The sequence below is a fragment of the Microcaecilia unicolor genome, chromosome 2 (assembly GCF_901765095.1).
Source record: "Microcaecilia unicolor chromosome 2, aMicUni1.1, whole genome shotgun sequence".
NCBI lineage: Eukaryota > Metazoa > Chordata > Amphibia > Gymnophiona > Siphonopidae > Microcaecilia > Microcaecilia unicolor.
Window position 1 is genome coordinate 453859806 of NC_044032.1, and position 27661 is coordinate 453887466.

General features: G+C 44.6%; 1 protein-coding gene across 1 annotated transcript in view; it reads left to right on the forward strand.

The window, feature by feature from the left end:
- Positions 1-27661, forward strand: part of RAB11FIP5 (RAB11 family interacting protein 5) — a 293008-nt gene that overhangs the window by 186612 nt on the left and 78735 nt on the right. Inside the window, exon 4 of the mRNA XM_030190956.1 lies at positions 24735-27431. Within this exon, the coding sequence (XP_030046816.1) occupies positions 24735-27431 (2697 nt within the window). The remainder of the gene's footprint in view (positions 1-24734; positions 27432-27661) is intronic.

The window sequence follows — 27661 nt, forward strand, 5'->3', positions numbered from 1 at the left end:
GTGGCACGGTTTCTTAGAGAGGGGTGCTTAGGCTCCATCCTCCCGTGCTGGCATCTTGTCCAGCTTGGAACCTGGGGTTAGTATTGAAGGCCCTTCAGGGGGCTCCCTTTGAACCGCTTTGGCGTGCTTCAGAGAAAGATTTGACACTGAAGGCCGTCTTTTTAGTGGCCATTATCTCTGCGAGACGGGTGTCAGAGCTCCAGGCGCTGTCCTGTAGAGACCCTTTTCTGCAATTCTCAGAGTCGGGGGTAACGGTTTGAACCGTGCCTTCCTTCATGCCTCAGGTGGTTTCAGCGTTTCACCTAAACCAGCCTGTTTTTCTTCCCTCCTTTGTTGAGGAGCAGTTTCCAGATTCATTTGGGCAGTTGCACCTTTTGGATGTGCGCAGGACTCTGTTGCGGTATGTGCAAATTACAAATTCTTTCAGGACCTCTGATCATCTTTTTGTGCTGTTTGCAGGTCCTCGCAGAGGGTCTTCAGCGTCTAAAGCCACTATTGCCCGTTGGCTCAAAGAAGCTATCTTTTCAGCATATCTGCTGTCTGGCCGGGCTCCGCCTGAATCCTTTAAGGCACATTTCCTCTTCCTGGGTGGAAACTGGAGCACTATCTCTTCGAGATTTGCAGTGCTGCAACATGGGCTTCTAAGCTCTCTTTCGCCCGACATTACAGGCTGGATGTGGCTGCCAGGAGGGATGCACGTTTTGGAGCACAGGTGCTAGTGCGTGGTGTGGCTTGTTTCCACCCTATTTAGGGATTGCTTTGTTACATCCCATACGTAATGGCTTCATCTGCTTGATGACAAGGAAGGGAAAATTAGGTTCTTACCATGATAATTTTCTTTCCTTTAGTCATAGCAGATGAAGCGAAGAGCCCTCCCTGTATGATTGTCTGTATTGCAGTGATTCTGATTTTAGGTGCTGTTCTTGTTTCCTGAAGTTATATTCCTTCCTTGGGGAGTCGGAAAACAGTCTTCAGGATTCTTGTTACAGTTATAGGAGGATGAGTTCATTCCCTCCAGTTCATGTTTTGAGAGGATGAGTTTATTCCCTCCAGGAGGATGAGTTCATCCCCTCCTTTTTTGAGTTTATGCCCTTGTTAAGGGGCCATCGTTCGCTGTGAGGAAAGTTCATGTTATTCCCATTGCGGTTTGCCATACTGCTTTGGAAACTTCAAATACTGAAGAGGCAGTGGAGCTAGCTGGCCATGAGGCACTGTGAAAAGTTGAGTGCTCTCTATCTCCTCTGCTGGTTGATGGATACAACCCATACGTAATGGTTTCATCTGCTATGACTAAAGGAAAGAAAATTATCATGGTAAGAACCTAATTTTCCCATATTGTCTGCAAAAGCCAGGACCTTTATAATGTGAGCTTGTTTTGCCACTCCTTTCACCGCCGATATGTAATAAAGGTTCTAAATAGAGTAAAAGCAGGAGAGGAGAAAAAGGGCACCCCTGTCAGTTACAGCATTGTATTGAGAAGGATTGTGCTTTGGCGCCATTGACCAACAGGGATGCCTTAAGACTTAGGGATAGCATAGTGTTTGCAATGCTGACAGAAACCAGCCTTGCAATCCCACATAGTCCAAGGTCATAAACAAGTATGTCCAATTACCTGATCGAAAGGATGGGCTCCACCTTAACCAGCGTGGGACCAGGCTGCTGGCATCGGCATTTAAAAAGGAGATAGAGCACCTTTTAAACTAGAAACGGGGGTGGGGGTGGGGGGGAAGGCCGACAGTCGCTCAGAAGTGCATGGTTTGGGATAAGGTATCTTTCAAAGATATCGCCAAAACAGGGAAGATAGGGTATCCTGATAGTGAGGTTGCAAAAGAGACCGTAGTAGATCAGGTGTCCTTAAATAAAAATCAGACAAAAGATTGCAAATTAATACTGTCAAGTACTAAGCATGATGTCAATAGGAACAAACAAACATAGTTTGAAATGTCTATATGCGAATGCCAGGAGCCTAAGAAATAAGATGGGAGAATATATTGCACTAAATGAAAAATTAGATATAATAGGCATCTTTGAGACCTGGTGGAAGGAGGATAACCAGTGGGACACTGTCATACCGGGGTACAAATTATATCGTAGTGATAGGGTGGATCGAATTGGTGGAGGGTAGCATTGTATATTAACGAGAGCCTTGAATCAAATAGATTGAAAATTATGCAGGAAACAAAACACTTGGAATCACTGTGGATTGAAATTCCATGTGTAAAAGGGAAAAGGATAGTGATAGGAGTGTACTACTGTCCGCCTGGCCAGGATGAACAGACGGATGCAGAAATGTTAAAGAAAATTAGGGATGTAAACAAACTGGGCAACACGATAATAATGGGTGATTTCAATTACCCCGATATTGACTGGGTAAATGTAACATCGGGGCACGCTAGGGAGGTAAAATTCCTTGATGAAATCAAGGACAGCTTTATGTGTCAGACCAGTGGAGCCAAACTCAAGTTTAATTCTTTCACAACAAAGAATCTATAATTCAGGCCACCAGCGAATAAGGTCAGATGTTCTGATCCTGTGGCTCTTGTACCTTGTTTATAAAATCCTGTGCTTGTCATGCAGAGTCAAAAGTTTGCCAGCGGCTACTGTTATATACTTTGAGGATGGTTGGGTATAAAAATATGAAGCATATATGCTTTTCAGCCAGTGACGTACAAATTGGTGTGAATGTTCTCTGTTTCTCTGAGAAAAGCACCAAGTAGTCCTGAAAAAGATGGATCGGGACCCCAATCATAGCAACTTTCTTCTTTCTGCTGTTTGTATTGACGCAGCACTTCTACTTTCTGCACATAATAGTGAAACTTTTCTATTTTTGTACAAAGCTGCACTATGCCATCTTTCCTAGGCCCCAGTCCGTGAGCTGTATGGAGTGTTATCCAAGGCATGCTTTCCATGGGAGAAAAGATTTGCACAAGCTAATGTTCCAAGTCACTCGACAATTCTGGAATGCCCACACACTTGTCACAGTGAGAGCAGTTCTCCAGATCTTCAGTCCGCTCTGCCTGTGCTTGCACCTGTCTGGTGTGTCCATGTTGTGTGGGCCTCATTTTCCATGCTGGCTATTCTAACCTCCAGTTTGCTTGTCCTTTGAGTGCTGTCCACTAACAAACTTCACAACTCAGCAATTGTTTTGATAACATGTGAAACCTAGGCTCCAATGTTTTCACTGTTATGTTAGCAATTTAGGAAGCCGGTAATAGCGATTGGCACACACCTCACTCGTCAGCCATCTTGTCCTTAATAGCTTTTGTGTGATCTTTGTCTTTTTTTTCCTTGGACTTTTCTGCCATTGATTCAGATGATTTTGTTATATATTTGTCCATAAAGTGTTCCTCTTCTCAAAGGTGAGAGTTGCTATGAAGTTTGCCAGATTGTTGTAGACCGAGGGGGGGAGCAACGCTCTCTGAGCAGCTCAAACACATTCAAGAACATATGAATAGTCATTCTTGGTCAGACCAATGGTCCATCTAGCCCAGTATCCTGCTTTCAATAATGACCAATCCAGGTTACAACTACCTGACAGAAACCCAAATAGTAGCAACATTCCATGCTACAAATCCCGGGGCAAGCAGTGGCTTCCTCCATGTCCAATGGTAGTCACCACATCACGTGACCTCTCGACAAAGACCTATAAAATATAAACCATTTGATGGTGGTAAAAGTTAGTGAAGCATCACTACTAACCATGCAGTTATAAACTGTAGCCAAGTGAATTCTCTCATATTGGCTAATTATCTGACAATCACATTCTGCTGACTTCACATACTTTAAATTAAATTATTTTGAAAAGCCACCTGAGTGACATTTTATAACAGAGAATATACGTAGTATATGTGCAGATTCCAGTGAATGTCAAAATGAAGGTATGAACGTATTTCCACTTTAAAAATTCCCTGGAGGAATTTCTTCGGCGTTGACATTTAGCATAGTAGATGAAAGGTAAAGATTGAAATGATCTATCCAGTCTGCCCAGAAAGGTGGTTAGGGTTGTAATGGCCATTTCTTGAAGTTTATGTACTCGCCCCCAATATCTTCTTAAGAAGTTCAAAAGTTATTTCTCTGCTATTTTGAGCGGAGGCACTCAATGCTTTGTTTCCATCTTTTTGCCTTTTATGGATCATCTCTGAATATCCTACTCCTTTTTCAATTCCCTCACTATTTTTGTCTCCACCATCATCTTCCAGAGGGCATTCCAGACAACTGTCACGCTTTCCATGAATAATGTTTCCTGATGTTAATTTTGTCTGTCTCCTTGTAGCTTTGTATCATGCTCCCAAGCTTTACAGCTTCTTTTCCTTTATAAAGAGTTTGCTTGTTGTGCATTAATACCATTGAAAAATTTAAATGTCTGTGTCTTATGTAGCTGATCTCAGATTAGTGGGGCTGAGAAACACTCCAGAGGGTGGTCCAGCTGAAATAAATTGCTGTGGAGTATTTTAGCCACAGGCTCCCAAAACAGTATCTCAATGCACAGAGATAAGGGGTCCCCTAATGGCAGTCTTAAAAGTTAATAGTTAGTATTAGATCGGCACAATATATTCAAAGGCAAAAATGTGGATAGGAAGCTGTTTTTAATTATAATAAAATTCCCATTTATGGGCTCTCCATTATTACACAAATATATACAAAAGAAGGGATGGAGGACAATGAGGCAAATAGCCCATACGAATAATGTAATATAATTACAAAAAAACGTTCAGAAATTTGAGGGTTCACCACTCATGTTCTTTTTGAAGCCGTGCTTTCTACCCCAAAATAATACATTTTCACATCTCTTTGCAGACTGGTAGATGTAACAATCCTTACTCTCTTTCATTCTTCTTCATAGTAACTGTAATGTTATGCCTGGAAGCAGAAGAAGGTGAGCCCTAAGTCCTAGTCCACAAGGACTATAGACAGCCAACAAACTCCTGGGTTCTTCACCACAACCAACTGCCATTCCCTGAAGGTTGAGCCCCCAGGTTCAGGCAGCCAGCGGGACTCATCCTCAACCAGGATATGTCGGTGTCCAAAGGCAGATGGTACAGGACAAGGGCAGACCACTGAAGACATGGTCAATAATCAGAGATAAAATCCAGGCAGCTCTGGATACAACAGATAATGGCAGCAGGGTCAGAAGTCAGCATAGTAGCTAAACAGCTCCGGTCACAGCAGATAGTGGTAACAGGGTCAGGACTCAGCGTTGGCCAAGCAGATCTGGTCACCGCAGGTACTGGAGCCATTGCCGAAGCTCCAAGGAAGCAGCAGAGCCAGAAGAAAAAGGAACACACTGCTGACATCATCACAGGCTGACGTATCAAGATGTGCGGGGGCGGGGCTCCCCCTCCTGCACCATGGAAACGGACCAGCGGAAGCTGCACCACGACATTCCCTGCCTGACCACACTGAGAGCAAGGACTCCACGCCCCCACCTGCCACCGGACATTCCCTGAAGCGCCCCCAACGCGCTTCCAGGTGGGGGGGGGGGGGGGTGACAGTAACATAGTATATGATGGTAGATAAAGAACCGCACAGTCCATTCAGTCTGCCCAATAAAGTGGCCAGAACCACACCTGCCACTCAGTGCACATTGCACTCCTTAATGATCAGATACTAGCATCACAAATAGGGCAGTCGCATAATCTTGGAAATTTTTATCATTTTGGCTGCAGCATAGTCACACTCATCGTCAATACTTGATTTAAACTAGCAAGCCAACAATGTTGCAATCTGGCAACATTTTACTCACTATCAACCTGAAGGTGTCTCCCTTCCCCTCTTAGATACTTAATGTGAATGTGACACAAAACACATACTTGTTCTTGATCTGCCCCTGCTATTAGCAGATCGCAGACTGTAGAAGTCTGCCCAGCACTGTTCCTGTTCCCCAGTCTTTACTGCCTCTTTTCTCTGAAGTAGTTATTCCAGGATATTGTTTAGCTTTCGGGTATGAATTATGCTCTGTTTTCGCACTTATATTCTCCTAGAAGGCAGACAGGTCTTCTATGCCCCAACCACACTTCTATCCGCTCTCTCACTGCTTTATAGTGCTTTGTTTCTCTATGCTCCTTTGACTCTTAGCACAGATAAGTTGATCAGCACTTGGGCTGGATAAAAACAGTAATGTTCAGAAAAGCTGAAGGAGTGAGGAAAAGAGGAATATAGGTAGATATCAGGACATCCAAAGGACAGTGGATATGGTCCAGGACAGGAAAGGACCTTGGGCAAGAAAGACGGTTCCCACCATGACTCCAAGAGTCCATAAGGACTATGGGGTACAGTGATAATGATTTGCTCTTTTATTTATTTATTTTATACAACATTTTTAAGCCATGTATTCCAGTAAACGTAGGAAATAATTGTACAAATAGACACAATAAAAACGTATAAAGAAGTGTTACGTCATAGCCCTTTTCAAGGAGAGAACACTAGTAGAGAATAAGAAATCAACAATCTTACCAAGAGGATTCAAGATGACCGTATTTGTTATATAATCCCCAGTTTAAAATCAGATATACCCCCTTTTCCGTAAACCTCCCTATGCTTACCTAGCCAGTGTTATGTCATATGCTGCAATACAAATTTCTTAAGATACGTTGGATCTTCCCCCCCCCCCCCCCCCCCAAAAAAAAAAAAGCATCTCTTTCCCTGATATGTGACTAAGCACTTATAGGAAAATCACAAGAAAAAAGATGCACCCATTAATATCGGAGTACCTCTAGTCCACTACCTCTAACATCATTTCACTAAGCAAGACTTACTCTTAGTTTTCAAGATAGAATTACAATAATTTGTCCATTTATTCCTAAAATATTTGGTAATCCTTGCTGAAAGCTTCAGTAATTGTTTAATGGCAAGCTGCAGCCCTCTGCAGAATTTAATTTGTAGAGTTTGGAAATATGTCTGAGTTTGTGAAGATGGGCTAATAAGCTTCGAGTGACCTTGTTTAAACCAATATAGCAACAAAGATAGGGTCCAAAGTACGGAACAGAGTCCAAAATACAGCAAAAAGCACCAAGAGTCTTCAGAAATGAGACAAAGTTCCTTTAATTATAAAAGTCGGTATTCCAGTATGGACCCGGCACGTAACTAAGGAACAAAGGGATTTTCTGTTCCTAACACGTCGTGCAACCACTTTATAGAGTGGATGGAATTCCTTTCTATTTCATAAAGAAGTTTAGTTGCTGTACACAGTATTCATTTTATATTATATCATATATTTGACCCTTGACGCAGGTGCTGTGTGCCGAAACACGGCCTGTGTCGGGTCCATATTGGAATACTGACTTTAATAATTAAAGGAACTGTGTATCCCGTTTCTAAAGGCTCTTGGTGCTTTTTTCTTGTTAATGCCAATGTTAAGAAATTGGTGAATTGCGTGTCAGTCAGATTAAGTTTATTAGAAAGTTTAGGCAATGCTAATTTAAAAAATGAGTTGTAAAAAAAGACCTAGAATTAATTTAATCACTTTGGAAAACAGTATTCCTAGAGACAGCTTAATCCATTTAATAATAATAAGTGAATTACTCTATAAGTATCTGAATATATAAGGGGAAAATTTAAAAAGTGTATGAACTTTCTGTAGAATAAAATGAACATGATTTTAAAACACATTTTTTAAAATTTTATTGCACACCTTTTGTCTTGCCACTTCTAGAGAATTAATCGGAGGTAAAATTGGATTTTTCATTCCCAACCCACCAAGTTGGGTGATGGTTTTTTTTTTGTTGTTTTTAACAAAGTGTGTTTGGCTAACTGAACTATGACAAAGGCCCAGAATTTGTTAAAAACTCCACACATATCAATATTTTGGACCAGGTTACATGCTGTGGAGGAGATGTTCTTTCCACACTTGATGTGGAATCATTACATAAGAACATAAGTATTGAAATACTGGGACAGACTGAAGAGGTCCATCAAGCCCAGCGCCCTGGCCAAACCAGGTCACAAGTACCTGGCAAGATCCCAAAACGGTACAATATATTTTTTGCTGCTTATCCTTGAAATACGCAGTGGATTTTCCCCAAGTCTATTTTAATAGTGGTCTGTGGACATTTCCTGTAGGAAGCCATTCAAACCTTTTTTTAAACCCCGCTAAGCTAACTGCTTTTACTACCTTCTCTGGCAATGAATTCCAGAGTTTAATTACACAATGAGTGAAGAAATATTTTCTCCAATTCTTTTTAAATTTACTACTTTGTAGCTTCATTGCGTGCCCCCTTGTCGTAGTATTTTTGGAAAATGTAAACAAGCATTTCACATCTACCCGTTCCACTCCACTCATTACTTTATAGATCTCTATCATATCTCTCCTCGGCCGTCTCTTCTTCAAGCTGAAGAGCCCTAGCCACTTTAGCCTTTCCTCAAAGGGAAGTCATGCCATCCCCTTTATCATTTTTGTTGCCCTTCTCTGTACTTTTTCTAATTCCACTATATCTTTTTTGAGATGTGGTGACCAGAATTAAACACACAATTCGAGGTGCAATCGTTACCATGGAGCGATACAAAGGCATTATAACGTCCTCATTTTTTTTTCCTTCCTAATAATACCTATCATTCTATTTGCTTTCTTAGCCAACACCGCACACTGAGCAGAGAGTTTCAGCGTATCATCAGCAAATGACACCTAGATCCCGATCCCTTTTCTGGTCAGTGACTTCTAATGTGAAACCTTGCATTACATAGCTATAATCCGGGTTCCTCTTTCCCACATGCATCACTTTGCACTTGCTCACATTAAATGTCATCTTCCATTTGGATGCCCAGTCTCCCATTCTTGTAAGGTAATTTTTCACAATCATCGTGCGTTTTAACAACTTTGAATAGCTGTGTCATCAGCAAATTTAATTACCTCACTAGTTACTCCCATCTCTAGATCATTTGTAAATATGTTAAAAAGCAGCGGTCCCAGCACAGACCCCTGGGGAACCCCACTATCTACCCTTCTCCATTAAGAATGCTGACCATTTAACCCTACTCTCTGTTTTCTATCTTTTAACCAGTTTTTAATCCACAATAGAACACTACCTCCTAACCCATGACTCTCCCATTTCCTCTGGAGTCTTTCATGAGGTACTTTGTCAAATGCCTTTTGAAAATCTAGATACACAATATCGACCGGATCACCTTTATCCACATGTTTGTTATCCCCTTCAAAGACATTTAATAGATTGGTGAGGCAAGATTTCCCTTCATTAAATCCACGTTGGCTTTGTCTCATTAATCCATGCTTTTGAATATTCCCTGTAATTTTGTTTTTTATAATAGTCTCTAACATTTTGCCCGGCACTGACATCAGGATCTCACCGGTCTGTAATTTCCCAGGTCTCCTCTGGAACGTTTTTTAAAAAATCCATTTTACATGGACCACCCTCCAATCTTCCAGTACCACACTTGATTTTAAAGATAAATTACATATAGTTCTGCAAGTTCATTTTTCAGTTCTATCAGTACTCTGGGATGAATACCATCTGATCCAGGAGATTTGCTACTCTTTAATTTGTCAAATTGCACCATTACATCCTCCAGGTTTAAAACACATTCCAGAATCCCTAGAAATTCCATATGTAAAGGGGAAAGGGATAGTGATAGGAGTGTACTACTGTCCACCTGGCCAGGATGAACAGATGGATGTAGAAATGTTAAAGGAAATTAGGGAGGCTAAAAAACTGAGACACACAATAATAATGGGTGATTTCAATTACCCCGATATTGACTGGGTAAATATAACATCAGGGTATGCTAGGGAGGTAAAATTCCTTAATGAAATCAAGGACTGCTTTATGGAGCAGCTTGTACAGGAGCCAACAAGAGAAGGAAAATTCTAGACCTAGTCCTTAGTAAAGAGTATGATCTAGTGCAGGAGGTAATAGTGTGTCGCCGCTTGATAATAGTGATTATAATATGATCGGATTTGATATCAGCTCTGGAGTAAGTACGCACAGGAAATTCAGTTTGTTAGCACTTAACTTTCAAGAAGGAGACTATGATAAAATGAGAAGAATGATGGAAAAAAAACTTAGAGAAGCAGCTGCAAAGGTCAAAAATTTACATCAGACATGGATGCTGTTCAAAAATGCCATCCTGGAAACCCAGGCCAAATATATTCCGTGTATTAAAAAAGGAGGAAGGAAGACCAAACGACAGCCGGCATGGTTAAAAAGCGAGGTGAAGGAAGCTATTAGAGCTAAAAGAAAATCCTTCAGAAAATGGAAGGATTCAACTGAAAATAATAAGAAACAGTATAAGGAATGTCAAGTCAAATGCAAAGCACTGATAAGGAAGGCAAAGAGGGACGCTGAAAAAAAAGATTGCGTTGGAGGCAAAAAAACATAGTAAAATGTTTTTTTAGGTATATTAAAAGCAAGAAGCCAGCAAAAGAATAGGTTGTACCGCAAGATGATTGAGGGGTAAAAGGGGCACTCAGGGAAGACAAAGCCATTGCAGAGATATTAAATGAATTCTTTGCCTCGGTCTTCACCGAGGAAGATTTGGGAGAGATAATGGTGCAAGAAATGGTATTCAAAGCTGACAAGTCAGAGAATCTGAATGAAATGTGTCCTGCAGAATTTTTAGTCTATTCAATTGAAGGCCCTGTTTATCATATAATACTACTCCTTCACCAATTTGGCCCACCCTATCACTACAATATAATTTGTACCCTGGTCTGACAGTGTCCCATTGGTGATCTTCCTTTCACCAGGTCTCAGAGATGCCTATTGTATCTAATTTTTCATTTAGTGCAATATATTCTAACTCTCCCATCTTATTTCTTAGGCATATAGACATTTCAAACTGTTTATTGTTCCTATTTACGTCTTGCTCAGTAGTTGACAGTGGTAATTTGCAGTCTTTTGTCTGATTTTTATTTAAGGACACCTGATCTACTATGGTTTCTTTTGCAACCTCGCTATCAAGATACTCTATCTTCCCTGTTTTGGTGATATCTTTGAAAGATACCTTGTTCTCAACCATGCATTTTTGAACAACTGTCAGCCTTCCCCCAGGTTCTAGTTTAAAACTGCTCTATCTCCTTTTTAAATGTCGATGCCAACTGCTTGGTCCCACCCTGGTTAAGGTGGAGCCTATCCTTCTGGAATAGGCTCCCCCTTCCCCAGAATGTTGCCCAGTTCCTTACAAAGCTATAATCCTTCTCCCTGCACCATCCCCTCATCCATGCATTGAGACTCTGGTGCTCTGCCTATCTCTTGGGCCATGGGCTGGAATGGGTAGCACTTCCGAAAATGCTACCCTAGAGTTTCTGGATTTGAGCTTTCTACCTAAGAGCCTAAATTTAGCTTCCAGAACATCTCTCCCACATTTTACTATGTCATTGGTACCCACATTTACCAAGACAGCTGGCTCCTCCCCAGCACTACCTCAAATCCTATGTAGTTGACACGTGAGGTCCACCACCTTCGCACCAGGTAGGCAAGTGACCAGGCGATTCTCATGTCCACCAGCCACCCAGCGATCTACATGCCGCCTAATCGAATTACCAACTAGAATAGCTGTCCTAACCCTACCCTCCTGGCCAGAAGCACTAATGTGTTCATGCAGGGAGCAAGAGACAACACAAAAATTGCTCCCTGTCCATAGCCTCCCATGCTTGGCTGGAGAGACAGTGGGCAGGGGCGATATGGGGACATTCACACAGGGCGTGATTCCATCTCAGGATACTCCTGAGCAGTGCTTTTTTTGTGCCAGTACGCACCGGTACAGCGTACCGGCAAATTTTTCCTGAGGTCCAGCTCACTTGCCCGCTCCCTTCCATTCCTGCTTCCGGGCTCCAAAATCTTTTGATTACCTGGTCGTGATTCTCCTCTCTCCCCTGCCCTCCCCTCCATGTCCAGCAATTATCTCTTTCCTCCCCTACCCTCCCCTCCATGTCCAGCATGTCGCCTTTCTCCCCTGCCCTGCCCTCCCCTCTCCAAGTCGTGGCGAACTGAAAGTGAAGGCAGCAGTGCTGACTGAGGCAGGTTTGTCTCCTCTCGTGTAGCTTCCCGCCTTCGAGGGCGGGACGCACTGAGAGGGAAGCAACGCGAGAGGAGATGAACCTGCCTGTGTGCCTGCCTCAGTGAGCACTGCTGCCTTTACTTCCAGTTCGCCGCGACTTGGAGAGGGGAGGGCAGGGGAGAGAGGCGACATGCTGGACATGGAGGGGAGGGCAGGGGAGAGAGGAGAATTGCTGGACATGGAGAGGAGGGCAGGGGGAGAGGAGAATCGCTGGGCATGGATGAGAGGGGAGGGCAGGGGAGAGAGGACACATGCTGGACATGGAGGGAAGAGGAGGGCAGAGAAGAGAGCATTGCTGGACATGGACAGGGGAGGGCAGGGGAGTGAGGAGAATCGCTGGGCATGGATGAGAGGGGAGAGAGGAGACATGCGGGAGGGGAGAGGAGAGAGAATTGCTGGACATGGATGGAAGGGGAGGGCAGGGGAGAGAGGAGAATCGGACATGGATGAAAGGGGAGGTAAGGGGAGAGAGGAGAATCGCTGGACATGGGAGGGGAGGGCAGGGGAGAGAAGAGACATGCTGGACATGGATGGAGGGGAGGGAAGACAGGAAGGAGATGCACATGGAGGGGAGGGCAGGAGAGAGAGGAGAAATGCTGGAAATGGATGGAGATGAGAGCAGAAGATAGAGGAGAATTGCTGGACATGGATGGATGGAGGAGTTGGCGGGGAGAGAGGAGAAATGCTGGTCTTGGATGGAGGAGATGTGAGAATTATTGCTTTATATGGTGTAAACAATGCTCCTACTGGCTAAGTCCGTGAAGCCTCCTCACCACCAGCACCGAGCTCTCTGTTTTCCTCTTTATGTGTTTCTTCTTCTTTCTGTTTTTGGGATTTGCAACCCAGCCCCCTTTTCTTCAACAGCTCCTCGGCTGTTTTAAACCCAGTCCAATTACAGCCAGGGTTCTCGCAGCACAGCTCAATAAAGTCAGGCTGTTTCTAACACAGTCCAATTACAGCCAGGCTTCTCTCAGCACAGTTCAATGGAGCTAGGCTGTTTCAAACACAGTCCAAGTACAGCCAGGCTTCTCTCAGCACAGCTCAATAAAGTCAGGCTGTTTCTAACACAGTCCAATTACAGCCCGGCTTCTCTCAGCACAGTTCAATGGAGCTAGGCTGTTTCAAACACAGTCCAAGTACAGCCAGGCTTCTCTCAGCACAGTTCAATGGAGCTAGGCTGTTTCAAACACAGTCCAAGTACAGCCAGGCTTCTCTCAGCACAGCTCAATAAAGTCAGGCTGTTTCTAACACAGTCCAAGTACAGCCAGGCTTCTCTCAGCACAGCTCAATAAAGTCAGGCTGTTTCTAACACAGTCCAATTTCAGCCAGGCTTCTCTCAGCACAGTTCAATGGAGCTAGGCTGTTTCAAACACAGTCCAAGTACAGCCAGGCTTCTCTCAGCACAGCTCAATAAAGTCAGGCTGTTTCTAACACAGTCCAATTACAGCCCGGCTTCTCTCAGCACAGTTCAATGGAGCTAGGCTGTTTCAAACACAGTCCAAGTACAGCCAGGCTTCTCTCAGCACAGCTCAATACAGTCAGGCTGTTTCTAACACAGTCCAATTACAGCCTGGCTTCTCTCAGCACAGTTCAATAGAGCTAGGCTTTGCGCGGGCTCAAAGCCTTGGGTCCCACCCTCTGGGTCAGTCTCTATTCTCCTGACCTCCTCCCGCATTGACCCAGGCCTCTCCCCTATACCTCCAGTGCTGGCTGAGCCATAGCCAAGAGCTCCATGGGTTCGTCTAAGACCAGCTCAGCCTCCTCTTGCTCCCTCGCCTCTGGTTCATTCTCCCCTTCTCCTTCAGTAGCCCAGTCCATTTTCTCCTCCCCCCACCCCTTTTCCAGCTGATTACACTTTTCTTCATTAACTCTGCTAGGCTGCTTTTCCTTCTCCTGCCACCGGTTCCGCCACCTCCTCCACCAGGTGGGAGAATCAGCTTTTCCTTTTCCCTGGCGGCCCTCTTCTGGAGCTCCTTGGTTCTGCACCCTACTTCTCCTCCCCCGGAGCTCTCCTGTGGCCTTCTGGGAGTTGTAGTTTCCCATCTTTGTCCCTTTTGGGCAAAACCTGAGCATCCCTAGGGTCTTCCCTCCTACCCTCCGGCTCTCTTTTCTCCGGTGGGTAGCTGGGGTCCCTCTTCCTTTCGGCATATTCCTTACAATGGATACAGGGGAGGGAAGAGAGAGGAGAAATGCTGGACATGGATGGAGGGAAGGAGAGAGGACAAGTGCTGGACATGGATGGAGGGGAGGAAAGAAAAAAAGAAGATGCACATGGATGGAGTTAAGGGAAAGGGAAGAAAGGAGAAAAACTACACATGGATGGAGAAAATAGGCAAAAGCTAGATCCATGTTTTACCTCCTCCAGTCAATTCCATGGAGGACCTAGCTTTTACTTATGGATGTAGGGCAAGAAAGGAGGAAAGTAAAGAAATAAATGGAAAGGAAGCCCTGGAAACAGTGTGTTTTTTTTTTTTTATTTAAATCGTTTATTTATAATTTTTCATTTTACAAGGGTCACTTGCAAACAGTAATACAGGGATGATTGCACATTAATACAATATAAGAAGAAAACAATCCCAACTAGATATATGGGTTTTATACAATCTTTCTCTTTCTTAGACCACAAAGTGAAGAAAAATAGGGAGAGTGAAATAAGACAAGGAGATCAATCAAACAGTAAACAGAAAAAAGAAAACATGGTATTAACCTGATTATCCCCAGATATTACTCATCTAATACATTATTCCACATTGATCATCTAGTTGGCTTCCTCAAGACCAATACGGCGTATAGTCAGTTCATTTCATTGAGAACATACTTATTGTCCAGGTTTTAGTTAGAAATAATACATCTGATTACATTCTCTCTCTCTTTTAAAAACCAGAAATTATTTAACGATACATATACTCAAGTCTCTAATTCAAATCCCACTGATTAAAGCAATCCCAGTTTTCACAGGCTTCACTCCTTTCGAAGTAGTAATTAAGGAAATATTTCTGAGAAAAACTTTAGGAGTCATGCTTGCACCCTCGGTGCCGTCGATAGAAGCGGTGGCTGGCTCCGGGCCTGTGGTGAGGTCCCTGACGCTGGTACCACTTGCGGCATCGGCCTCGGCTGCCACCCAGGTCGACTCCCCATCGACGTTGTTGGAGGGAGCTTCATCGCTGCCAGCATGGGAGTCGACTTCTTGTCATCGCCATAGGGGACATGGTTCCTAGGCGTCGAGACGGGCCTGGTTTCGGATTGTATTTCAAGAACTCTTGTCCAATACTGAGGAGGATGCCTCCTGGGATGAAGGGGAAGACCTCAGATATTTCTCTTCAGAGGAGTCTTGTGGCCTTCCTTCTGATCCTACTCCTTCACCTGAGAGGAAGCTTTCTCCGCCGGAGAAACTTTGAATAATAAGGTGGATGTTTTTGTGGATGATTAATGTCGAGATTATTGTTTTTCCCAGAGTTCCAGGTATGACTCCTAAAGTTTCTGGCCCATTATCATTTTCAAGATCATAACCACTTCTTGCTTGTACAGAACTTCATCTGTCATATATATCAATTTTTTCACTCTCAGAGGGTTCAATCAAATTGTCCATGCAACTCTCCAATAAGATCATATCTGAAAGAAAAGTTATTTACTACCACCGTTAGGTCCCGAAGCGCCTTCCAGATGGTATTCAATGTAACCTCCATGGAAGCCAAAAACTCCAAGATGATTTCTCTTGAGGTGTTTGGTTCTGCCGATTCGGGTTCTGCTGTAAAGGTCCTCCGTCTCAGCATATGCCCTAACTCACTCCTCCACTCCTTTGGACATGGTGGTTGAATAATTCAGAAGCGATGGAGTTGTTTTTCCAGGTCCAAGAGCATCGACGCTCCTTCGCCGGCGCTAATCAAAGGACTCGCCAACCCTTTCATCTGTGGGCTGTTTGATGCGCAGTGGTCCCGCACTTGCTGCTCAGGGGACAAAATTCTGGCCATCAGCGGCTGTCTGCCGGTTGTTCCCTTCCTCTCAGTTAAGGAAAATGCAATTGCAGAGAGGAAATTTACATAAAGAAGACAGAACCTCAGAGGGCAGCTGGGCTGTTGGGCATACGAACTCCGGGTCACCATCTCACCACTCTCCCAGTTTGGGACACTCTTTGTCTGGTTTCTCCTCAGAGGCCTGTCTGATATGGGTAGCCCTTCAGTATAGCCCTCTGAGTCATTGAAACACGGAAGCCCCTCCACCACTACAAGGTGGTGTCCCTTTGGAGGGGAAACGGTGTTAAGAGAACAGATAGAGAGCAGCAGAATCAGAGACTGGGACCAATATGGATAGAAAAACAGTCACCAGACAACAAAGGTAGAAAAAATCATTTTATTTTCATTTTAGTGTTTGGAATATGTCCAATTTGAGAATTTACATCTGCTTTCGTATTTTGCACTGGGTATACTGGAGCTGTAACATGTTATTTTTTTTCTCCTATGCTAGTATAATATTTTCAAGGATGTCTGTTCATATGCGCCATGGTGGGTATAAGGGGTGTGGCTAATGTGGGTGTGGCTATCATAGGGGTGGGGCCATATGTGGTGATCCCACCCATAATAAGTACCAGTACCTTTTTTCCTACAAAAAAAAGCACTGCTCCCGAGGTAGAGCCCCAAGCTGTTTACACCTGCTATTCAGTCACAATTTTTTGCACCTCTTTGCAGTTCTTTCCTTGACAGATCCTTTAACTTCTTGAAGGCTTCTTGTAACACACTGACTGATAATTGACATCTAAATGCTTTGCAGAATTTCTGGGCCTTATCACTTGCCAGCTTGTTTCCATCTTTTGCTAGCCTTTTGAAAATATATTGTTAATATTATTATTGTATTACAACAGCTATTGGTGATATATATAATTTTAAAAAGCCTTTCTGCTACTGTATTCTTTTGGAAGGACCAACAACCTATTGTCCGTAGTGCAGCATTATTTGTAAAGTTAAAGAAGTTAGTCAAAATACTAGAATAAGAAGCATGATACATACATTTATTTATTGGGAATTATTATCCGCCTTTTATGAAGAAGTTTACCCAAGTTGGTGAAAAATAAAAATACAAATCCCTAATTTCACTAGTAGAACAAATAATATAACCAAATCAAAGAACCAGGAAAACATACTATAATACAATAATCACTTAATGATTATAAGAGTAAAATTGAAACGAGCTCCCTCAGAGAAACAAACTCCCATGTGGTAGTTTAACTAGAACACTGTTGGGTGAAAAATAGACCATTCATTGGGTGCTCGCTTTCTAAAGTAATATTGTATATAACAATGTGCTATGAGTGCTCAATCTTGTGAGCCCAGCATCACCGGACGCTATGGGCTCCATGAAAGTAATCACGGTCCTCTGTAAACTGCTACTGAAAGACTGCTCCCCAGGGGAGATTACCTTTATGGAGCCCTTAGCGTCCGGTGATGCCGGGCTCACAAGATAAAAAAATAATTGTGCACTTATCTGGTTTGTTCTAATAGCCGGCTTTAGTGACATTTTAAAGTGCATTATGATTTATAAGGGCACAATTGCACTAACATTGAGCACTCTTAGCACATTGTTATATACAATATCGCTTTAGAAAGTGAGCTTCCAATGAACGAAGGTCTATGTTTCACTTAACAGTGGTCTAGTTAGACTACCACATGGGTGTTTGTTTCATTAAGTGATTATTGTATTAGTACATTCTCCAAGAACAAGCAGGCTGCTTGTCCTCACATGTGGGTCGGCGTCCACAGTGGCCCCAGGACTGGAAATTTTCCAACAAAATCTTCAAAAACTTTGCGACAGCTAGTAGAGCACGGGATGGACGCACCGAGCATGTGCAGCCATCTTCCTGCCCACGCGCGTCCGTTCCCGCCTCAGTTTTTTCTTTTCCGTGGTGGAGAGTGGTTGCGTGTCGGTCTCTCTCCCTCAGGTCCCAGGAAAGACTTAGGCGCCTTTCGTGTGTTTTTTTATCGCTTTCTTTTTGTTTCACGTCGCCTTTTGTTTTCTTTTTATTTCCAGTTTAAAAAAAAAAAAGGAAACCCTCTTTCTTAGTTTTTGTCCCTTGGTAAGTTTCCTTTCGTTTCCGTTGCGGCCTTCTTGGGCCGCACGTCCGCGGTACTCCTTTTTTGTGCCCTTGGTTGGCACAATCGAGCCGTTTGATTTCGCCGCTGTGATTTTTCCGCTGATGTCATTGAAGCCTCCCAGCAGCTTCAAGAAGTGTGCTCAGTGCCAGCGGTCGATCTCGGGCACTGACCCGCACTCCTGGTGCATCCAGTGCCTTGGGCCCGACCATCGCCCAGACGCTAGCAAGTTCTGTCTGAGCTTCAAAAAGCGGACACAGGCATCGAGAAGAGCTCTTCGGGACCGTCTTTTTGGAGCTCCGACTGATTCCTCAATGTCGACATCGGCACCAGGGATGGCATCGACATCTGGAGCGCAGGTAATGGCTGCCCGAACTTCACCTTTAGCTGGGAGTAGTGAACTGTCGAGTGGGTCTCCACCTGTCTCGAGGGCTCCTGCTGTGCAGGCCCACCGGGACCGACCGATGTCGGACCCAACCCCGAAGAGGCGTGTGGATTCCACATCCTCCTTGTTGGTACCGAGGAGTACTGGTGACGTGCTTCGAGCGAAGGTGAAGAAGCATGGGCACCGGTCTCCCTCGAGACACGGTACTGGGAGCTCTGGGGTGTCGAAGGATTCGGCACCCTGAAAGCATCGACGCCGGGAGGAGTGCTCACCCTCCATACAAGAGGTGTCAGTGCGTCGATCTTCAGACAGCCCGGTACTGCCTCCCAGACCTTCACAGATTCTGACTTCGACTCCAGTACCGGCCCCGCAGCCGTCCTCGACAGCGACTGTGGAGGAGAGCATTCGAGCCATTCTTCCAGGTCTTCTGGAAGGGCTGCTGCATCAGTCTGTTCCGGTACCGGGGGTGCTTGCGCCCTCGGTGCCGTCGATAGAAGCGGCGGCTGGCTCCAGGCCTGTGGTGAGGTCCCTGACGCTGGTACCACTTGCGGCCTCGGCTGCCACCCAGGCCGACTCCCCGTCGACGTTGTTGGAGGGAGCTTCATCGCTGCCAGCATGGGAGTCGACTTCTCGTCATTGCCATAGGGGATATGGTTCCTAGGTGTCGAGACGGGCCTGGTTTCGGACTGTAGTTCGAGAACTCTTGTCCGATACTGAGGAAGGATGCCTCCTGGGATGAAGGGGAAGATCTCGGATATTTCTCTTCAGAGGAGTCTTGTGGTCTTCCTTCTGATCCTACTCCTTCACCTGAGAGGAAGCTTTCTCCGCCGGAGAGTCTTTCCTTCTCCTCCTTTGTCCTGGAAATGTCTGTGGGCATTCCCTTCCCTGTGGTAACTGAGGATGAGCCCAGGACTCAGATGCTCGAGATCCTTGACTATCCTTCGCCACTAAAGGAGTAATCCACTGCCCCTCTGCACAATGTCCTTAATGAGACATTGCTGAGGAATTGGATGAAACCGTTATCTAATCCCACCATCCCCAAGAAAGCGGAGTCCCAATATCGGATCCATGGAGAACCTGAGTTGATGAGGTCGCAGTTACCTCATGACTCTGCGGTTGTGGATTCCGCTCTCAAGAGAGCCAGAAGTACTAGAGATTTCACCTCGGCACCCCCGGGGCAAGAGGCTAGGACTTTAGACTCTTTAGGGAGGAAGGCCTACCAGTCCTCTATGCTCGTGTCCAAAATTTAGTCTTACCAGCTCTACACGAGCATTCACATGTGGAACAGTGTTAAGCAACTGGCGGACTTGGTGGATAAACTCCCTCCAGAGCACACCAGGCCTTTTCAGGAGATGGTCAGGCAGCTGAAGGCGTGTCGTAAATTCCTGTCCAGGGGTGCTTATGACACTTTTGATGTTGCATCCAGATCCGCTGCTCAAGGTATAGTGATGCACAGACTCTCATGGCTGCGTGCCTCTGACCTGGACAATCAGACCCAGCAGCGGCTTGCGGATGTTCCTTGCCGGGGGGATAATATTTTTGGCGAGAAGGTCGAGCAGGTGGTAGAGCAGCTCCACCAGGGGGAAACCGCCCTCGACAAACTCTCCCACCGGATGCCTTCAGCATTTACCTCAACAGGTAGAAGTTTTTTCAGGGGAAGGAGGAATGCTCCCTATACTTACAATAAGCGCAGGTACAATCCACCTTCCCGACAATCTTCTCAGGCTCAACCCCAGCGCGCTCGTTCGTGTCAACAGCGTGCGCCCAGACAGGCCCCTGCAGCTCCCCAGCAAAAGCAAGGGACGGGCTTTTGACTGGCTCCAGTTGAGCATAGCCGCCATAAACATACCTGTGCCAGACGATCTGCCGTTTGGAGGGAGGTTAAAATGTTTTCACCAAAGGTGGCCTCTCATATCCTCCGACTGATGGGTTCTTCAAATAGTCCGGTTAGGGCACTCCCTCAATTTGATTTCCAGACCTCCAAATTGTCCACCGGGAGCTCAGTCCTTCAGCTTCCAGCACAGGCAGGTACTTGCAGAGGAACTCTCCGCCCTTCTCAGCGCCAATGTGGTCGAGCATACCACCAGGGCAAGAAGGGCTGGGATTCTATTCCAGGTACTTCCTTGTGCAAAAGAAAACAGGGGGGATGCGTCCCATCCTAGACCTCAGGGCCCTGAACAAATATCTGGTCCGGGAAAAGTTCAGGATGGTTTCTCTGGGCACCCTTCTTCCCATGATTCAGAAAAACGATTGGCTATGCTCTCTGGACTTAAAGGATGCTTATACACACATCCCAATACTTCCAGCTCACAGACAGTATCTTCAATTCCGTCTGGTAACACAGCACTTTCAGTATTGTGTGCTACCCTTTGGTCTCGCGTCTGCGCCCAGGGTCTTTACAAAATGCCTGGCAGTTGTTGCAGCGTCGCTACGCAGACTGGGAGTGCACGTGTTCCCTTATCTCGACGATTGGCTGGTGAAGAACACCTCAGAGGTAGGAGCTCTACAGTCCATGCAGATGACTCTCAAACTCCTGGAGCTACTCGGGTTTGTTATAAATTATCCAAAGTCCTATCTCCTTCCAGTTCAACAACTAGAATTCATAGGAGCTCTGCTGGACTCTGACAGCTCGGACCTACCTTCCCGAGGCGAGGGCGGACAATCTTCTGTCCCTGATTTCCTGGGCCAGAGCATCTCAGCAGATCACAGCTTGGCAGATGTTGAGACTTCTGGGCCACATGGCCTCCACAGTTCATGTGATACCCATGGCACGCCTTCACATGAGATGTGCTCAATGGACCCTAGCTTCCCAGTGGTATCAAGCTGCAGGGAATCTAGAGGATGTGATCCAACTGTCTACCGCATTTCACAATTCCCTTCACTGGTGGACAATTCGATCCAATTTGACCTTGGGACGTCCCTTCCAAATTTCCCAGCCTCAAAAAGTGCTGACCACAGATGCATCTCTCCTGGGGTGGGGAGCTCATGTAGATGGGCTCCACACTCAGGGAGCTTGGTCCCTCCAGGAATCAGGACTTCAGATCAATCTCCTGGAATGCGCTAAAGGCTTTTAGAGATTGGCTGTCGAATCAAATTATTCATATTTAGACAGACAACCAGGTTGCCATGTACTACATCAACAAGCAGGGGGCCACCGGATCTCACCCCCTGTGTCGGGAAGATGTCCAGATGTGGCTTTGGGCTTGCCGTCACGGCATGTTTCTCCAAGTCACATATCTGGCAGGCGTAAACAACAGTCTGGACGACAGGTTGAGCAGGATTATGCAACCTCATGAGTGGTCGCTCAATTCAGGCGTGGTATGCAAGATCTTCCGAGAGTGGGGCACCCCCTCGGTGGATCTTTTTGCCACTCGGATCAATCACAAGGTCCAGACTTCAGGCCCACGACAGACTAGCGTCAGATGCCTTTCTCCTTCATTGGGGGAAGGGCCTTCTGTATGCATATCCTCCCATACCTCTGGTGGGGAAGACTTTGCTGAAACTGCAGCAAGACCGCAGAACCGTGATTCTGATTGCGCCCTTTTGGCCACGTCAGATTTGGTTCCCTCTTCTTCTGGAGTTGTCCTCCAAAGAACCGTGGAGATTGGAGTGTTTTCCAACCCTCATCACTCAGAACGAGGGGGCGCTTCTGCATCCCAACCTCCAGTCTCTGGCTCTCATGGCCTGGATGTTGAGAGCGTAGACTTCACCTCCTTTGGTCTTTCTGAGGGTGTCTCCCGAGTCTTGCTTGCTTCTAGGAAAGATTCCACGAAGAGGTGTTATTCTTTTAAATGGAGGAGGTTTGCCGGGTGGTGTGAAAGCAAGGCCCTAGATCCTCGCTGTTGTTCCACACAGACCCTGCTTGAATACCTTCTACACTTGTCAGAGTCTGATCTCAAGACCAACTCCGTAAGAGTCCATCTTAGAGCAATTAGTGCTTTCCATTATCGTGTAGACGGTAAGCCTGTCTCTGGACAGCCTTTAGTTGTTCGCTTCATGAGAGGTTTGCTTTTATCAAAGCCCCCTTTCAAACCTCCACCAGTGTCATGGGATCTTAACGTCATTCTCACCCAGCTGATGAAACCTCCTTTTGAGCCACTGGATTCCTGCCATCTGAAGTATTTGACCTGGAAGGTCATTTCTTGGTGGCTGTTACTTCAGCTCGTTGAGTCAGTGAGCTTCAGGCCTTAGTAGCCCATGCTCCTTATACTAAATTTCATCACAACAGAGTAGTCCTCCATACGCACCCTAAGTTCTTGCCGAAGGTGGTGTCGGATTTCCATCTTAACCAGTCAGTTGTCTTGCCATCATTCTTTCCCCGTCCTCATACCTGCTCTGCTGAACGTCAGTTGCATACATTGGACTGCAGGAGAGCATTGGCCTTCTATGTAGAGCGGATAAGCCCCTTCAGACAGTCCGCCCAAATGTTTGTTTCTTTCGATCCCAACAGAAGGGGAGTTGCTGTCGGGAAACGCACCACTTCCAATTGGCTAGCAGATTGCATTTCCTTCACTTACGCCCAGGCTGGGCTGACTCTTGAGGGTCATGTCACGGCTCATAGTGTTAGAGCCATGGCAGCGTCAGTGGCCCACTTGAAGTCAGCCACTATTGAAGAGATTTGCAAGGCTGCGACGTGGTCATCAGTCCACACATTCACATCTCATTACTGCCTTCAGCAGGATTCCCGATGTGGCAGTCGGTGCTGCAGAATCTGTTTGGGGTCTAGAATCCAACTCCACCCCCCTAGGCCCATTTTAATTTTGTTCCAGGCTGCACTCTGTTAGCTGTTTCTTCATAGATCAGTCTTTATGTCCTCGCCGTTGCAAGGCCCAATTGACCTTCTTTCTTGTTTTGAGTGAGCCTGGGGGCTAGGGATACCCCACATGTGAGAACAAGCAGCCTGCTTGTCCTCGGAGAAAGCAAAGATACTTACCTGTAGCAGGTATTCTCCGAGGACAGCAGGCTGATGGTTCTCACAAACCCGCCCTCCTCCCCTTTGGAATTGTGTTATGCTTTATTTGCTTTTCATTTAACTGAGGCGGGATCAGACGCGTTCCGGCGGGAAGATGGCTGCGCATGCGCAGTGTGTCCGTCCCGTGCTCTACTGGCTGTTGCAAAGTTTTTGAAGATTTTGCTGGAAAATCTCTGTTCCTGGGGCCGGCATGGACGTCGACCCACATGTGAGAACAATCAGCCTGCTGTCTTCGGAGAATACCTGCTACAGGTAAGTATCTTCGCTTTTTCCTGGTTCTTTGATTTGATAACAGTATTTGAGCATTTTCAGTTCTTAATTTGGCTGTTGGGTTTGAGGCCTTTTTCACTTCTACCCCTCAACACTTTCAGTATCATTAAAACTGAGCTAGTATCATAATAGAACAAACTTGTAGAAATGAAGATCCTATTGTTTGCTTCATTGTATATTTATACAAGCAATGATGTCATCAGCATCCAACAGTTTATTTTTTTTTTTTTTTAGAGGATTGGGGTTTGCTGGTGTAGTTTTGATTTGTTTTTCCAAATATATTTTTAGTCATGTGACAGGTATAAGTAGACAAATTTCTGAAGAAAAAGTTATATTCCCTCTGTGACCTGTAAAGATAACACTGTTTTTGCTTGTTGTATAACTATATTAGTCATTAGAGAATAAAGTCAGATAAGACTGCTTCAGGACCTGAACTTGATGCACTCTTGGGTATTATTGACTGTGGTAATGGTACAGCTTTAGTAACAATAACAAGCTTCCACTCAATGTGTCTGCTTAAAGTTTTTCTGCTAAAGAGAGATTTTACTTCCTACAAGACCTTACTTTGAAAATAGTTTAGAGAGAAAAATCATATTTTTGTCACCACTCTTTATTTACTGCTTGTCCTACTTACCATTGTGTGTGTATGTAGATATATACCCTGTATATTCATTTAATCGTTTATATATTTGAAGGTTGCATTAGGACTAACCAGGAGGACTATTTTGTCTTCCCTCCACAGCCTGGACATGTCTCCTCAGGTAGAAACCTGCTCAGATGCTGCTTCTCCCTTTTTTCCTTGTTTTTCTGACCAGTGTGCTGCTGCTCCTACTTCTGTACTTCACTCTTCTAGCATGCTTTTCACTAACCCTATTATAGCTGCAGAAGGAGTTCTGCTTGGAAACTTATCTCCTACCAATCCCTTTTTCAATTCTCTGCAGAACAACCCTTTCTTTGAGCATCTCCTATCTGAAAAGGTACTAAATTCTCCTTCAACTACTCACTTTTTCTCTAGTTTTCATTCTGGGTCTCATGCTACTGCAGAAGCTGCTGAAAGCATTTCTCTCTTTGAGGATTACTATCTGCCTGCCTCCACCAGTTCCAAGGAAAAAGAGAGAGAAAATGAAAGTTCTTCGCCAGGCAGTTCTTCTGCATCCCAGGGATTTATGCCTTTTCAAGAGCTCAACCCATTTGCTGCTGCTTTAACATCTGACACAGATTCCTTTGTTTCCTTTGCAACAAGTAGACTTCAAGGAGAAGTTAATGGCCAAAGACAGTTGTCCTCTTTAACTTCAGAGTGTGTTTTGAAAGTGAGCAGTACTGGTTCTCATCACAGTTTAAATGCTTCCAAAATTTTGGAAAAAATACCTCAAGAGTTTGTTGGCATAAAGGAAAATGAGTGTGAAGAAACAAAAACTCCTAAACTCCAAGGTATTGATGAACTGCCTATTGCCCCAGAGTCTTACTCAGAAGTGACTTCTATGCAAATAACAGAGACAGTTTTACCAGACACTCCACCAGTGGTCCACATTTCTGCAAGCTCTTTGGTTGAGAATGACCAACCTAAAGTTCTTCAAATTGCATCAGCAAGGCTAAAACCATTACAAGAAACTGAAGATCAAGTTATACTAACACCACAGGATGGTCTAAATGTGTCCGAGGGAGAACAAAGCTCGGGTGAGAACCAGTTAGGGCAGCAGGCCTCTCCAAAAGTTGTTCTTTCTAAAGAAACAGATTTAACTGGTCTCCCTAAATTAGCCCAGAGTGTTTCCTTAGGAGCTCCTGTGAGAGCCATTTCTGAGAACAAACCTGAGAATAGGATCTGTGCCATTTCACCACTGGTCCTAAAAGTTCAAATGGCTGAAGCGTTACCAGTTACAGTTTACCCATGTGTCAGTGAGGCACACATACGTCTCAACAATATTGGTAGTCGGAGTTTTAGAAAGATAGAAGCTGCTGTTGGTACTACAGCTATGAACAGTGCACCTGAGACAAGTACATTTGAGCTACAGTCATTGGTAGTTTCAGAGAATGCTTCACCTGAACTCTGTACTCATTCTTCAGAAGTAAACATTCCCCAGGAGACTGAGGCATTTGAAAAAGAAAGAGATATTAAAAGAGACTTGGGTAAAAAACTAGAGACTGATTCAGAAGCTGTGATGGGAACATTGATGTTACCACCAAAATTTCCAAGGTGCTTTACATCATTTGCGTCTGAAGACAAAGATGTCAAGACAGATTTGGATGAGCAAACAAGTGATCAAGACAAATGGGAAGAAGCCAAAGGTGAAAAACAAGTTGAGAACCCAAAGGAAAAAGTTGAGAAACAAAATATTACGACAAACAGAGAGAGAATCTCCCTTGTGGCTCCAAATCCACCTGTGTTTGAAGCAATAATTGAAGCAAGGTCTGGAAGGTTATCCTCCATTAGTGAGGACACAGAATCCACCACAGAGGGCATCACCTGTAATTTGGAGGAACGAGATAATGAGCTACAAAGGCAGGCCATCTCTAATGAGGAAAACTTGTTAGATATAAATGAGACAACTGAGGCCGAGCAGTTCAAGACATGCCCTTCAAAATTCTCACTAGAGAGATTAGACATCTTAAGTGCTGAAGAAAATTCAAATAAATTGGATGTTTTCAAGCATGACCCTGATCCTGACTTAATTATTGATAACCAGATAAAACTTGTCAAATTAGATGATAGTGGAGAGAGGAAGAACTTGGAAATGAACTTTGTAAACTCATCGTCATTGACCATAAATGGAAGGGACAATATCCAAGAGGAACATAACACTAGGAAGAAAAACGATTCATCTGATTTTATTTTCTGGTCTGCTTTGGAGGAAGAGCAGCAATCACCAACGAAATACATTACAGATCTTTACCAAAACTATCAAAATAGATGTGATGAAATTATTTCAGAAGATCTCGGATCTAATGCGGTGCTGAAAGATAATCATTTATACAGTTGTAAATGTGAGGAAGGAGACCACATAAAAACCCAAGATAGTAAAACACATGTCCAAACCATTGAACATAAAACTTACTCTCCAGATGTGTCAGTTGATAGTAAGCTGGGGTTAGAACAGCCAGTCAGTGAATATGTAGAAGAATTTGTAGGCAAATCCAGGAGTTCCCCAAGTCAAAAGTCTGGATTATCAGTTGATTTAGATTTCAAGAATGCAAATTTTTGGAGGTTAGAGTCTGATCTGGGAGAATTGGACCTCAATAAAGGGGATACTCCTGTACTCATGAATCCTTTTACACCAGCTGATGGAGCTCCTTTCCCTAGTCAGAATAATCCTTTTGTAGAAAGGACATTTATTGTTTCTTCAACTCACCCTATATTATCAGATATCTTTTTTCAAGAAGATTCAGGTTTCAAGAACCTTTACCCGAAGACTACACCACAGGGTACACTGCCTGCTAATCTCCTTGAAGACCAACAACTTGCATCATCACTCCTGCGTGATAGTCAGCCTTTGGCTTTTTCCACTCCTTCCATGGTAGTTTCAGAAAGTGATAAAATATTTAATTTCCCTTCACCCTCCATGTTGTGCTCAACTTATGGACCTCCATTGACCACCAACACAGCGGCCTTTTCATCCCATTTATCGCCAGTCAGTGATGTGAAAGCCTCAGGCCTCACTGTTTTGCCCCAGGAGAGACAGTCAGCTGAGAAAGTGTCTTTGCAACAGAGAATCAGGTGAGCGTTCTAGGGACAAAAAGTATGAGATTGTAACTAAAGAAATGTACAAACCATTCCACATTATTTTAAGTATATATGTATGTTTATTTTTAAGAACACTGAGGAGTACCTACTTAACATGGTAAATTAGTTTGTTAAGACAATATGCATTGATCACTGGTGATACAGATGTTACAAGATGGTTGACATTAGAGGGGATGTAGCAAGATAGCTTTTATGACTTTAGA